This window comes from Giraffa tippelskirchi, chromosome 13 (assembly GCF_054371585.1).
Source record: "Giraffa tippelskirchi isolate mGirTip1 chromosome 13, T2T-mGirTip1v1.2.pri, whole genome shotgun sequence".
Classification (NCBI taxonomy): domain Eukaryota; kingdom Metazoa; phylum Chordata; class Mammalia; order Artiodactyla; family Giraffidae; genus Giraffa; species Giraffa tippelskirchi.
The window spans coordinates 65,557,663-65,573,802 of NC_137287.1; the positions used below are offsets into that span (position 1 = coordinate 65,557,663).

Below are 16,140 nucleotides of genomic sequence, written 5' to 3' on the forward strand. Positions count from 1 at the left end.
GTTTTCTAAGGCCCACTTGACTTCACATTCCAGGATGTCTGGCTCTAGGTGAGTGATCACACCATCGTGATTATCTGGGTCGTGAAGATCTTTTTTGTATAGTTCTTCTGTGTATTCTTGCCACCTCTTCTTAATATCTTCTGCTTCTGGTCCCATCACTTCATGGCAAATAGATGGGGAAACAGTGGAAACAGTGGCTGACTTTATTTTGGGGGGCTTCAAAATCACTGCAGATGGTGATTGCAGCCATGAAATTAAAAGACGCTTACTCCTTGAAAGGAAAATTATGACCAACCTAGACAGCATATAAAGAAGCAGAGACATTACTTTGCCAACAAAGATCCGTCTAGTCAGGGCTATGGTTTTTCCAGTGGTCATGTATGGATGTGAGAGTTGGACTGTAAAGAAAGCTGAGCGCAGAAGAATTGATGCTTTTGAACTGTGGTGTTGCAGAAGACTCTTGAGAGTCCCTTGGACTGCAAGGAGATCCAACCAGTCCATCCTAAAGGAATCAGTCCTGGCTGTTCATTGGAAGGACTGATGTTGAAGCTGAAACTCCAATATTTCGGCCACCTGATGCAAAGAGCTGACTCATTTGAAAAGACCCTGATGTTGGGAAAAATTGAAGGCAGGAGGAGAAGGGAACAACAGAGGATGAGATGGTTAGATGGCATCACCGACTCAATGGATATGAGTGTCGGTAAACTCCAGGAGTTGGTGATAGACAGGGAGGCCTGGCGTGCTGCAGTTCATGGGGTCGTAAAGAGTCAGACACAACTTGGCGACTGAACTGAACTTAACTGAACTTCCACAAACTGAGATCAGTTAGAGATGTGATGAGATTTATGCTTTAATCTCACAATTGAATAGATGCTGCAAACTAGGAGAATATTGTTTCCTTTCTAGGCTGCCTTGTTAAATGAGGTTCACTTTTCATGGTTCCTGAAGGCTTTGAAATCAACATCCCATTGAAGCTGAGTGGAAAATAGTACAATTAACTCTTAAGTATCACTCTCCAACAATCTGCTTTGGTATTAGGTAATAGTGAGAAGAAGTTAATAGCTTGAAAATAAAAACGTTGGAAATCTTTTGTAGTTAGGAACTCAGAGTGTTGAAATCAATTTTTAAGGAATATTTCCAAAACCATATAATTTCTATTTCTAAATATTGAATAAATATGTGCTCTATATTTGAGAACAATTTAGATTTTTCTCTCATAAGATTCTATAATATTAATTCCCAAATATGGTGATAAGGAACTTTTAAGTATAAAACACATTTCATACTAAATGGTACACAGCATTAATTTCTATACATTTTCTAAGTTCTATCTATATAGTGAAAATGTCACTCATTTTCAAGAGTTCTTGACCTTGTTACAGACATACTGCAAATACATTACTTAGGTGTTAAAAACAGCTAGCATTTACTAAATGTTGACTGTGTACCAAACACTCTACTTTTAGTTCTTACCTAATCCCCCTCCATCATTTTACAGATGAGGAAACCAGTTTAAGTAGGAAAAATAGCTTGCCTAAGAACACATACCTATTTGGTGGCCAAACCAGACTTCTCACACAAGCAGTTTGACCCTAGACTTTTCATCTGAATTATGTTCCCCTGCAAACTCTTATGAGTATGAGAAACTTGAAAACAACCAATTGTAGTATAATAATAGACCTTAGCACTGGTGTTGAGGGACATTGAAAACAGAGAGCTGTCTCTTCTGGGTGAGAGGAAAAAGAGATGCTTCTGGAAGGAGATAAGGCTTGCATTGTATTGGGTTTACTAATTAGAGATGAGGAAGGTATTCCAGACAAATGTAATGGCATGTTCAAAGGCAGAGACTCAAAAGAGAGAAACACAATCAGAGAGGGGTAATAAGTGCAGGAGATAGGCTGGTGGAGTGGAAAGAGGCCTGTTGTATAGACATATCATACAGGAAATCAGTGGGTTTCCCACTTCAGTGTGGTGAGAATCACCAGGGATGCCTGTTTCCAATGAATTGCTGGACCTAAGTTGTAGGAGAATCTTACTTAGATCCAGGGATCTGCATTTCAGCAGGAACACCAGGTGATTCCAGGTCAGGAGAGCCTCTCTGAGAACTCTGGAAATCAACCTGCTAGAGCACAACATGGTTAATGTCGTGATGTTTTAGAGAAGCAGCACAGCACCTCAGTGGAGGGAGGAAGGTGTTCTCAGAAGTGATTTTTTTATTTAGTTGTTGTTCGGTCACTCAGTCATGTCAGACCCCATGGACTGCAGCCCACCAGGCTTCCCTGTCCTTCACCGTATCCCAGAGTTTGCTCAAATTCATGTCCATTAAGTGGAGGATGCCATCCAACTATCTCATCATCTCATCATCGTCACCCCTTCTCCTTCTCCCTTTAATCTTTCCCAGAATCAGCATCATTATTTAGAATTTTGAAATAATAGAAAGCTAGCTTTTCTTAATGATTGGTACAACACACACACACAGAGACACACAGACACATTCCTCTTGTTTATAATTGGTTTTTGATGCTGTTTAAATTACTAGGTTTTAAAATAAAATTATGAAAAGGCAAAGTCCTATTTTGTTAATTTTTAAAGGCACCATAAGGTACAAAAATGTATGAATTTTTCAAACCAAACTTTATTTGTGTTTTTCTATTGTCAATCCTTCCCACCCTGGCAATTAGTAAGCTGTGGATCAACTAATAGGTAATCAATTGTGAATAAATAAACGAATGAATTACTTAATTGAATTACATATTTTCAGTAGAACCTAATTTCACACAGAATAATTGAGAGAGTATTTAATAACTCAGGCAAACTTCAGTGTTTCTATACTTTTCCCTGGGATTAATGTAATAATTTAAGGGACCAATTACTTAAGATAAAATTGACTCATAAATTTAAGATTCGGTATTGTCTTGTTACAATATAAGGTAAAAGTTATTATTTCCCACTGGCTTTGATATGTCTAGAATGAAGTAAGTAAAGACAAACTGCATTTTAAAATTATCTGTTGCATTTAATTACTTGTCAGATGATTCCCAAAATATATTCCTTGTAGAGAATTGGTATATTCCTGTCTTGCAAAAGAGAATGTCAGTATTCTTTTCAATATTTAAGCAAACTTGAAAGGGGAGAAAAAGAAGAGGCAACAACCATCTGATTCATCTGGAATTGGACTCTAAACGTCAGAATCTCTTTGGGTAGCCAGAGATGGCCTTGACCAACTGGGGATTCTCAGCTCAGGATGCTAGATCACATACTGATGTTTATTCCACACTTGAGCTTGTTCAGCACAGATGGTAGGTATAAAATAGCTGAGCTCTAATGGATCATGTCCAGGCAGAATGATAGATACGATCTTTTCTGTTGACAGTCGAGCTGTTTTCACATTCCACTTGAATTAAATTGTGCTCATTCATGCTATGGTACATGATCTCTGGCAAGAATTCTTAGAAAAAATCATGTGGACTCATTGCAAAACAAGTGAAAAAAAAAGTTGTAAAGTAACAGTGTAAGAAAACATGAGACTATTGAACAGCCTGTAAGAATATAAGACAAAAAGCCTCCATTTGTCTTGAAAAATACATAAATATCTATTTAGATTATTATTTATTAATATGGATTTGTATTTATAATGTATAAGTATATATATTTATATATTAAAATTCAGGATCAATGTAAATCCTTACTTTTCATAGACTCATAAATATATGAAAAATAAATCACGTGTCAGATATACTTGTTTTTGTTCAGTCACCCAGTTGTGTCTGACTTTGCAACCCCATGGACTGCAGCATGCCAGACCTCCCTGTCCCTCACTATCTCCCGGAGTTCATGTCCATTGCATGGAAGTTCATGTCCGTTGCATCGAAGTTCATGTCCATTGCATCGATGATGCCATCCAGCCATCTCATCCTCTGACAGCCTCTTCTCCATCTGCCCTCAATCTTTCCTAGCATCAAGGACTCTTCCAATGAGTTGGCTCTTCTCATCAGATAACCAAAATACTAGAGCTTCAGCATCATTCCATCCAACAACTATTCAGGGTTGATTTTCCTTAAGATTGACTGGTTTGATCTCTATGCTGTTCAAGGGACTTTCAGGAGTCTTCTCTACCACCACAGTTCAAAGGCATCAATTCTTTGGTGCTCTGCCTTCTTTGTGGTTCAGCTCTCACAACAGTATGTGACCACTGGAAAGACCATAGCCTTGAGTATATGGACCTTGGTCGGCAGAGTAATATCTCTGCTTTTCAATACACTGTCTAGGTTTGTCATAGCTTTCCTGCCAAGAAACAGTTATCTTCTGATTTCATGGCTGCAATCACCGTCCACAGTGATTTTAGAGCCCAAGAAGAGGAAATCTGTCACTACTTCCACCTTTTCCCCTTCTTTTTGCCATGAAGTAATGGGGCCACATGCCATGATCTTAGTTTTTTAATATTTAGTTTTGAAAGGTTGTTGCTGAACCACGAAAAAGACGTCGGGATACTTGGCCTCCGGAGAAGAATTCAGTCCGGGGCCGGAGATGAAGCTTGATCGCTCAGAGCTTTTGTGTAATAGTTTTATTTAAGTATAAAGGAGATAGAGAAAGCTTCTGACATAGACATCAGAAAGGGGCAGAAAGAGTACCCCCCTGCTAGTCTTCAGCTGGATGTTATATAGTCACCAGCAGTCTGTTAATGAAGGAAAAGTGAAAGTGAAGTCACTCAGTCGTGGCCGACTCTTTGCGACCCCATGGACTGTAGCCTACCACGCTCCTCCGTCCACGGGATTTTACAGGCAAGAGTACTGGAGTGGGGTGCCATATCCTTCTCCAATCTTCCAAGGGAACCTAATGAAAGAAAGGAATGTCTTAAAACTCAGAATGGTGCCAGGCCCCTCATCCATAAGATGCATTTTGGGATAATCTTGGCACCAGAGGAGTTATCCTGGGCCATAAAACAATTGACTTGAATCTTGTAGAAGGGCAGATTACCATACAAATAGTTTCGTTTACATAGATTAGGGGAACAATGTCTGAGTATAACATATTGGTTTGTCAAGTAGGTTCTGAGCCATTAGGCAGAACCGACTTGAAGACAGTTTGGGGTAAATGCATAGTACACTAACATAGCTTAAGACAAACATTTCCATTAAAAAAAATGCACTGGTTAACTCAAGGTTTGAGAATAGTTAACTTCAGGTGAAACCAGGTGTCATTATGGCAACACAGTATTTTAAGAGAAACCTCCTTTTAAATTTGTATAGAGAAGGGGAAAAAAATATATCACCAGTTTCCTCCTGCCACTTAAGAGAGAGAGAAAAATGTCTGACACTTGCAGCCTATTTCCTCCGTTTGGAGACCCCTGGCCTTCCTGCCTGTTACTCTCTCAGTTTTAAGCCGGCTCTTTCACTCTCCTCCTTCACCCTCATCAAGAAGCTCTTTAGTTCCTCTTCGCTTTCTGCCATTAGAGTGGTATCATCTGCATTATCTGAGTTTGTAGATGTTTCTCCCGCCTATCTTGATTCCAGCTTATAACTCATCTAGCCCGGCATTTCTTATGATGTGCTCAGCGTATAGGCTAAACAAACAGGGTAACAGCAGACACTTTACTTTTCATAGGTAAATATGTGAAAAAAAATCATGTTTCACATATACTAGGAATGCTCAAATATAACACTGGTCCTAACTTTAAAGTATTCACAATCAAGTTTGATAAATAAGTTGTGTCCGACTCTTTGCGTCCCCGTGGACTGTATAGTCCATGAAATTCTCCAGGCCCGAATACTGGAGTGGGTAGCCTTTCCCTTCTCCAGGGGATTTTCCCAACCCAGGTCTCCCACATTACAGGCAGATTCTTTACCAGCTGAGCCACAAGGGAAGCCCAAATAAGACATAAGGCCATGAAATTTTATATAAATGAAAAAAGTTAAATAGTAAAGGAATATGTGATCACACCAGTGATGAAGCTTTATCAGAATGGGCTCTGGGTAGTAATTTCTGAGTCTTGAAAAGTGAATGAACTGTAGTTGGATTTTCTGTAGGGAGGACAGAAATTATTTCAATCAAGAAAGAGAGCGGAGGACTTCCCTGGTGGTCCAGTGGTTAAGACTCCATGCTTCCAATGCAAGGGTTGTGAGTTCAATCCCTGGTTGGAGAACTAAGATCCCACAGGCCACACAGCCCAGTCAAAAACTTTAAAACAAGAAGAAGAAAGAAAGAATATGGGAGTGAGCAAAATCTCATCAACCCAGTACTTGCTAAATTTGACCTTTTATTTTTATTATTTTACTTAACTTTTATTGCAGTACAGTTTCTTTACAATGTTCTGTTACTTTCTGCTATACAGCAAAGTGAATCAGCTATACATATACATACATCCTCTTTCTTTGGATTTTCAGAGCACTAAGTAGAGTTCCTTGTGAATCTGACCTTTTAGACATGACTTAATCATAGGAATTATGTAGGCAGGAATCCACAGGAACACACTCAGCTTTGCTGATTCACTAAAAGAACTGACAGAAAGGAGAAAAAGTTGTGCTCCAGGTTGCTGTTTATTACAACAAAAGGACACAGATTTAAATCAGCAAAGGGAAGGAACATAGGGGAATCCAAGAGTGACAAGGCACGGCTTCCAGTCTTTCTCCCTCAGTGGAGTCAACACTAATTCTTCCAGCAACTGTTTGTGAAAACACACACCAAGTACTGCCACCCAAGGAAACTCATCCAAGTCTTGGGGTCCAGGGTTTTCACTGAGGGCCATCACATAGATATGAAATTTTCCATGACTAACTTTATCTCTATTCTCCAGCCCCCCAAGGGTCAAACTGATGCAGCGTGGCCCAGGGCTCCAAGCAATAAAAACAGACATGCACTATAAATCATGTTGTTGGTGTGAACTATCTAGCATAGCCCAAGACCCAAGATATACAAAGACACTTTTATCAGGCAGAATATTCCAAAGCCTTAGACGTGATCTCCCAGGACCTGGATAAGGGCCAGTTCTTTCTTTGGAATGTGTAGGTTTGAACATCCCAAACCTGACTTACTAACCTTTTACTGTACAATAGGGAAAGAGTTTTTGTGACTGTGGATCTTAAGTTTTAAAATGTAAGTAAAACAAATAACAAGATCTGAAATCCTGAAAAATGCCTGCAAAAAAATTTGTATCTGTTTGTTGTAATGATGAAAAATATATACGTATGAGGAAAAGATAAACCAGCTCCATAGAATGGCTACTGTCTTGCCTTTGTATGGGGATCTACGTATTATGTGTGAGCCTCAGTAGAGTGATCTGTTGTCACGTGCAAACATAATGGTATCATCACCTAAGGTGTGCATGGGTGGTTACACAGAACTCTGTAAATGCTCACCCGTGCTCCAGCTAACAGTTCTATAGAAGAACGTTTATGTTGTGCACATTTGAAAATTAACTATTTACCGGTGTTTCTCTTTTAATTTCTACCTCCACTCTGTACCCCATACTTTCTTTTCTGATCTACAACATGGCTGTCTCTGAAGATGTTCCAGTGGATTTGATCGCCATCGGCAGGACTGGGTGGACAGTGGATGCCCTGAAGAGGTACAGGTGTGCTTTATTATGACGAGATTGCTAAGACCAAACTGTCATATATCATTGCTGCAACTTAATGAAAATGGGGTCTAATTTAATAAAAAGACCCAGCAGTCATTGACCCCTTATATGTACCAGATGTTGGGTTTAACTCTACATGTATTATCTCAATTTATTCTCATACCCATCCTATGAGATCAGAGCTGTTATTGCCTCCATGGTACCAAGAGGGGAAGAGGAAAGGATGAAGGGTAATGTTGGGGTAGGGGTGGAGAGAAAGAATCTGGAGTTAGATATGTGACTCAGGAATCATAGAACCAGGATTTAAATCTCTTTGATCAAAGGGCAGCTCTCTTAAATATTTGCTGCTTTTTTGAGATCTTTTTTTTTTCATCTTTTTCACTCAAATAACGAAATCAGTGGTATGGAGGAAAAGACTGATTGCAGCACATCAGCATAATAGAAGAAGGTAGATATGATCTAACATGGAAACAGTAAGTCTCAAGCAAACATCATGGATATAGTGATGTAAAGAAGTGATTCAAGCAAGTAAATAAAATTGCAGAAGGGATTCTAATGTGTTTAAAAGTTTTTTAGTGAATTGCGTTTGCACTGTGAGTTCAGAGTCACATAAAAATATCCCATAAAGTTCACAGAGAAAAGTAGTATTTGTTCCTTCTGCCTTTGTTAAGTTTTAGAGTATATATTTCTAACAAAAACCATTAACAGTTCTACAAGTTTTCTCATTTAGTGAAGCATATCATGTCAAAGAGCTGTTTTTAAAACTATTAGGCAATCCTGGTTACTAAAGCCTTTTTTAATTAAGTTTTCATTTATGATGTCTCATAAATATCTTGAGAAATGCATTTTTCAGGATATTCTTGAACTTACTGCCAATGTAGCTATAATCAACTTTTTTGACACTTGGTTGGGGGGTGGTGAATTACAATAATGTATGCTGATTTATCAACAGTATTTCATTTTACTTATTTAATGATGATAGTTGAAAAAGAAAATATATTAATGAGAGTCAAAGTTGTGTTTTCAGGTTGATGTTTCTTTCAGGTAATCACAGTTACCTCAATTAAAAATGTTGAAATTGAGTATCAAAAGTGTAATTAAGACATCATAATTTTCTTGCTTCAGCGTGGGCCCAGCATTAAACATAAGCTGTTGAGAAGAATCCACCACATTCTAAGCCCTCCTAAATATATGTGTGGGGAATTCACCATGTCCTATGGTCTGTGCTAAGCACTAATTTTTTTTTTTTTAATTATTCCCTCTTCCCAAGAAGCTCAGACTCTAGCACATTGTATAATATCCAGTGTTTCCTTTTTATTCCATAACTAAATTGTCAAATTACTAGCTCTATTGTGAGCACAGAGAAGGCAATGGCAACCCACTCAGGTACTCTTGCCTGGAAAATCCCATGGACGGAGGAGCCTGGTAGGCTGCAGTCCATGGGGTCACTAAGAGTTGGACACCACTGAGCGGCTTCAATTTCACTTTTCACTTTCCACTTTCATGCATTGGAGAAGGAAATGGCAACCCACTCCAGTGTCCTTGCCTGGAGAATCCCACGGACAGGGGAGCCTGGTGAGCTTCTGTCTGTGGGGTTGCACAGAGTCGGACACGACTGAAGCGACTTAGCAGCAGCAGGAGCATTGTGAGCAATTATAGACTTCTGTTACAGGTAAGTAAACAGGGTCACCAAATCCAGTCTATTTTCTGTGCCTAAAACTAGGGTTAAATTTTCCTTCTGATCTTGTGAGATGAATTTATTCAATAAGTGCAGATCCTAATATGAAAACTTACTATTTACTGTTCTAAGTACTGCTAATGTAAGTGTGAGAAATGTGTGTAGCAGGGGAAACACAAGCTGAACAAAGAACCACACTTAGAGAATGACACCCGCAAAGAGGAAAAACTTAAGTGCGTGGTCTTGTTCGGTAGGATAAGGGAGCTTTTGTTTGAAGAGGTGATATTTAATGACTTCTGAGGGGTAACTGAAGATAAGAAGAGTGATGTGCGGTAACACTGGTGCGGTGAACAGGGCCCAGAATGTGACATTAAAGGAGTTTGAGCCTCATGTTAAAGGCAGGATAAAGCTATCTGGAGGGTTTTAATTAAGGGGATGAGATGCTCCAAACGACTTTTTGGAATAATTAATACATGGTATATTACCCTGCCTTAATTACTATAGTTTTATAAGAAATATCACTAGCTATACAACAAATTTTACTTTTTCATCTTCTCAGGTGTTTTGACAACTTTTGAACTTTTGTTCTTCGTATAAATTTTAAAATCAACTTGCAATATCTGTAATCAGTCAATCTTGTCAATATTTTTACTGAAAGTCTGTTTCTCAGTTGTGTCCAACTCTCTGTGACCCCATGGACTACAGCTCGCCAGGCTCCTCTGTCCATGGGATTTTCCAGGCAAGAATAGTGGAGTGAGTTGCCATCTCCTTCTCCAGGGGATCTTCCCAACCCAGGGATTGAATCCATGTCTCCTGCATAGCAGGTAGATTCTTTACCACTGAGCCAGCAGGGAAGGCCCTCATTTTTACTGAAGTTGCATTGAACTATGAATTATACTGCATTTCCAAATTATGGAAATTTTAAATTTCATCTTTTCATTATTGACTTCTTACCTTACTGAATTGCCAGAGAGCACATTCTATATGACACTGATTCTTTAAAATTAGTTGGAGCTTTTAATGGAATAGTGAATGAGTCATTTGTAACAAAGATCTACATGTGCTCAAGAAATGTGTGTTTTCTAACTGATTGGTTATCAAGTTGGATAAATGAGTTCTACGTATTTTCACTGTAAGCTTCTTTACCATAAACATCTTTGCCACAAACATTTTTGCCAAGTAAATGGCCATGAGGTCATAATTTTGCCATAAAAGATACAATAAGGAAAAATAAAAGAGGGACATTAGAAAGGATATAATGAAACATAAAAGTGAATAACAAAATTAAAAAGATTTTATTGAGAAATAAAAAGTATCTGAATACATTTAATGTGTGTGGAGACTCACGACAATACTGTGCAAGTAAGTGACTTTATTCTGTTGGCTGAACCTAAGCACTTGCCTTCCAAGTCTTTTGTTCATAGTATTACACATTTTTTTTGCTACTAGTTTGTCTGCTTGTTCAACATCCCCATGTTATTTTCAGTAAAATTTCTTCCTTCTTGAAGAGAGGTATCAATTACAAATGCTAGGATGCATGTTTGTAATTGAGCTTTCTATTGTGTCATAAAAGCCACTGCACTGCTGTTTGTTCTTGGCATTTTGTCATATGGCCATCGATAGATGTTACAATGTTTTATGGGAAATGCAGATTCACCACTGTGCCTTCAAGGTCCTTGGCCTCTTTCCTGCCATGTCTTGTGTTTCAGAAGAAGAAACCAACTCTTGGGCAAATCATCATCATCTGTCATGATTTCTGTACTGTGTGTATCCAACCAAACCATCAGCCAGATATTTTATCTTTTACAGCAAAATTGCCTTATAGCCAATTAGTTATGTGGCAAGAGTATTTTCAGCAAAAATGCATGTGACAAGATATTTACAGCAGAGAAGATTATGATAAAAATTCCAGGCACATGATAAATTCAGTCAGACTCTCTCCATTCTCTGCATCTTCACCTTCTGAGCTCTTTGGAGGTAGGCTGGACCTGCTCATCACTTCCTTGCATAACCTCTCTTTTATATCATCTATTTTCTTATTTCTCTGTACTGCATCCCAGGGGATTTTTTCAGATCTCTTAGCCAGTTTATTAATTCTCTCTTCCTCTTGCTCAATCTTCTATTTAATCTATCCATTGAGGTAGTAATTTCAACAATGGTATTTTTCATTTTTTAGCGTCAATCTTTATTCAATCTGCCATGTCATTTTTATAGCCTGTTTACTAGTTTATTTTAAAATTTTCCTCTTTATTTATTTAGCTATTTCGTGTATAATTTTTATATGTTTCACACTGGATGATCCCAATCTGGGATCAAAAAGTATTTGCTAGTCTAATTATGTTGTTCTCTGTTTTTGCTGGGTCTTTGTCAGACTACTCTTTTTCTCTTTGTGTTTCTTTTTGTGTCCTTTAATTAGCAGTGCATTTGTTTGATCTTATTCCATGGGAATTTCTAGAATGTTTTCCACTAAAGAGGTTTTGATGATGGAAACCTGAGGGCTTCAGGGGGTGCCATCTGTTCCTGCCTTACTATGAGGAGGAGAGGTTTGGATTAATCTCCCTCATCTACTGCTGGTACCAAGCTGATCTCCTTAGAGCATAATTAGTTTTTGACATTTTTACCTTCAGAGCAAACCTTGCACTTTTACTTTACCTAATGTATATTGCTCCCACTATCTTTATAGCACACAGGTTTTGCTTTATTTTGTTTTGGTGGTGGAGACAAAAGAAAGGCCCCTTCAGAGATATTTCTCTTCTTCTTGAAAATCCTTGTAAATGCTTCAGAATTCTTATTTTATCCAGAATCCACTTGTATTATGGCAGGAAGATCATTCAGGATCTGTAGTCTGCCTTTGCTGCCATGAGCAAAACAAGGTCAGGATTTTAGCTTAACCATTAGGGTGATTAAGAATATTGATATATGGATGTGTGTGTATGTGTAAATAGAAGCACAGGGGAAGAATAATGTGTGACAAATTCCATCTTAGACTTACTGAGCTTGAGATGTCTGTGACATCCACATGCATATAAGTCAATTGATGAATGCTGCTTCTGCTGCTGCTAAGTCGCTTCAGTCGTGTCCGACTCTGTGCGACCCCATAGACAGCAGCCCACCAGGCTCCACCTTCCCTGGGATTCTCCAGGCAAGAACACTGGAGTGGGTTGCCATTTCCTTCTCCAGTGCATGAAAGTGAAAAGTGAAAGTGAAGTTGCTCAGTCGTGTCTGACTCTTCGCAACCCCATGGACTGTAGCCTACCAGGCTCCTCTGTCCACGGGATTTTCCAGGCAAGAGTACTGGAGTGGGGTGCCATCGCCTTCTCCACGTGTACATAGTTATCTTCTATTAATAGTCAAGCCCCACCAGAGTGATGAAGTCCTTTGAAGCACAAAGATGTAGGGAGAAATGCCAACTCCTAAACCATAAAAGTTTGCATGTTGGAAATCATTTTTGATAAATGTCGTATTGTTTATTCTTGTGGGCTATAAATGAAAAATACAATATGCACCTTGTCCTCGTGTAGCTCTGCTAGGGAGAAAATATTCTAAGTGATTACCTGAGTACTGTTCAATCCTTTGCGTGGGTGGCTTTGAATATTTCATAAAGAAAAGCAAAATTTTAATCTTAAATATCTATTCAACCTGTGGTAAATTATTTTTGAAACGATGAAGTAGTATAGAGCAGTTACATTTTTCAAATTTAGCATTAGCAATTTGATGTGAATGGAATACATTCTTTCTTCACACACTTAACCATGTCTTAAACCTTCTCTTTATGTACATTTTTCTTCTAGCCTGAGTGTTTCCCATCATGTCTTTTAAAAATATATTGATATAAAGTTTACGTTAAGATGAACAGTAATATAAAAAGTTAAACGCAGAAATGATGGAATCCAAATATCTAAACATGGAAATGCTTTCTAACATCCAATTTTATATATATATACATATAAAGTCAGTAAAATCTATAAGTGTAGTCCTGTACAAAAAGTATTCCTCATCTTGATTTGAGAGGCCTTTGTGCTTTACAGCCCAACTTCTTTGTTTTCTTCTATTATTTTTCTTCTTGATATAATTTTAAACTGTAGCTCTGATCACTCCTCCATTGTCTTCCCCTCTGTTTCCATTATTAGTCAAAAGAGAAGATGTGTGACCCCACAGAGCCAGTGGAAAGTTCTACTCGAACCAGCACCACCATACGCACAACAACCACACAATTCAGGGTCTTGACGACCACCAGAAGAGCCGCGACATCCCAGCTGCCCACCAGCCTGCCCACAGAAGGTGCCCTGGAGACACTTTTTCTCTGTTACTGAAGGAGGGAAAACTCACTGTTCATATGTACAGGAGAGGTTCTCCAGGGGAAAAATTTTTCTTCAGCAAACTAGATTTCTTAGGAATGTCTAAAAGCGAAAACACAAAATTATGATGGAGTAAAACTATGTGCTGTTTTTTTTAAATGTATGGATGCCTTTTATTAAGATTTAGTCATTAATGGTGATCTTGGCTACTAGAGCCCCTGGAAAAGAAATAAAGAACTTCCTCTCATGTCCTTTCCTTCCTTCCTTTCTTGATGAACTTTGTAATAACTATGTTTAACATTTTAATCACAGGATAGGAAGGCAAAATGCGTAGAAAATGTCCATTGATTTTGTATTCTGAATAATAGGTAATTCTACTAATACACAATTCTTATATTTGCCTGGATACAGTCAATAAAATATGCTGGTCTATAACCTTATAGAGAAGCACTGTGTATGACACAGAAATTGTACTAGAGAAGCATTTCCTTTGCCAGCAAAGGCAAAAATACTAGAGAGCATGAATGCATGCACACAGCTCATTGGGGAAAATGGAATATTAGCCCAAATTTGTTAGTTGTTTATTCTGAATGGTGCCACTAGGGAGAAATGTGAGACCAGTTAGCCAAGAGTAAGCCTTGAGGGGAAAACATGGTCTTATTTATTTTCATAAGCCTTGCTTTAATTTGAATAAGATATTAAACTTGAATCTTTTGCTCTTAATTGAAATTTAATTGGATATTTAAAGTTAACTGGAATAAAGTGATAAAATGAGGTAAAGGACAGCTGCTGAGTACATTTTATTGCTTTTAAAACCAATATTATATTTTAATCCATCTTATTTGGGGTTGTTATGTAGCCTGAGAAAAATATTTCTGTAATTCAAATCCTCCCCTTTAGAATGAAATATACAACTGAAATTAAAAGCACATTCTACATTTCATCTCGTAGGACAAGATCTTTTTGTATATTATTTTGGTCATATTTGTTAGCAATGAATAAGCATTTAACTTTTGAAGTTAAGTTTGTAAATACTGACAAATATTTACTATTCCAATTAACTTGGAATTTCCTTGATCTTGGTTTTTAAAATAAATAAGAACTCTAGAGTCTAATTACAGTAAATCATTTTAGAAAATTAAAATGAATGTATTTTAAGTCAAAGTTATAACAGTGTACTTTTCTCATAGCTCTTAAGAGTCATATAAAACTTTACTAAAGTTTTACAGTCTTGATCTTACAATCTCAGGAAGTTTAGTACTGCATCCTATAAGGTAAGACTAACTCTCATTGACCTAGAAATTTACTCAGTAAAGTATCAAAATCCATTCCTGTTAAATAGTTAATGCATTAGTAGACAGTTGATTTATGCACCTTAAAATTTTTTTCGTTGTAACTTTGACTTTCTCTTCCAGATGATACCAAGATAGCTCTACATCTAAAAGATAATGGAGGTAGGAACTGACATTTTTCTTTTATAAATATTTTTTAGATACTAATCTATTTCATTCATTTAAGCATGAGAAAGGACTTGTGGGCTTCTAAATGTAGAGTAAGGTCATATTTTACTCCCTGATGGTGTTTAACACAGGAAGAATTCAATGGTTGACTTGAAAAGTCAAATTGTTTCAATAGCGGAGTGAAATTCTAATCTCAGTGTTTGCCTATAAAACTTCAGGACACCACTGACCAATTGTAAAGTGAAAATTTATCCACATACCTTTCTGTTTCTTGTTGCTGTAGTCCTTGGTTTATTGGTTGCATATGTGGCTATCTACATGTATTGGGTTCAACCCTGTTTTGCACTACATTGACTATTCAACATCATTTATAATTAAAATTAAGAAATAGAGCAACATGGAAATATACTTTTACTAGGCGTTTTTATCTTTTATGCAAAGAAAAGGACAAAAAGAAACTCGAAGAAGAATAGTTAATAAGTAGATAACTAGAGTTTTTCTAAGACAATTTAGGAATGTATGTAATAGTACTTGAAAATTTGAGGAAGAAAGGCTTTTACCAAAACAAGTCTGTAAAAGATATTGACCAAAATTTTTAAAATAGTTCTTTTTCTTTTAAATTATGTTAGGTCATATGTGCAACTCTGTCATAGAATGCTAGATTTCATAAAAGTGATGCAACTGTATTAGTAACTGTTTATTCAGCTCAGGAAAGGGGTTTCCTCTTCTTAGCAGCATCTTTTATGTAAATGTGGGTTAGCTGTATTATTGATCTCAACACAGTCTCACTTTTGAAACCCCAGATGATAACCTGAGTAAGTCAGAATCCAACATATATGGTGTTAGGTATGTTTTTCTCTGTATTTGCAGAGAATAGTTTCTAAATTACTCAGTCTAAGTCAAGAAACAAATATTTCTGTTTTTTCTTAGGTTACTGTATATCTATATCTATATATTTAGATCAGCCCACTTAAAAGAAAAGCTGCTTAGCCTCTTCATATATATCATTATCACATCAGTTTTCCATTGTCTTGTTTCTGTATCACAATGTTCTATTTCATTTATTTCTTATTTATTGTTGTGTTAATGCAATAAGTGGATATAGCTTCACAAGTGGCCATTTGCCAC

At 37.3% G+C, this 16,140-nt stretch overlaps 1 protein-coding gene across 3 annotated transcripts in view; it reads left to right on the forward strand.

Annotated features, from left to right (window-relative positions):
* The window catches only part of PLXDC2 (plexin domain containing 2), a 414,339-nt gene that overhangs the window by 350,924 nt on the left and 47,275 nt on the right, over positions 1–16,140 (forward strand). For 2 of the 3 annotated variants that reach the window (XM_081558808.1, XM_081558809.1), the window contains 3 exons: positions 7,504–7,564; positions 13,385–13,535; positions 14,968–15,006. In XM_081558808.1, the coding sequence (XP_081414934.1) occupies positions 7,504–7,564; positions 13,385–13,535; positions 14,968–15,006 (251 nt within the window). Of the gene's footprint in view, positions 1–7,503; positions 7,571–13,384; positions 13,536–14,967; positions 15,007–16,140 lie in introns of all 3 variants that reach the window. The other variant, XM_081558807.1, reaches the window with a different exon arrangement.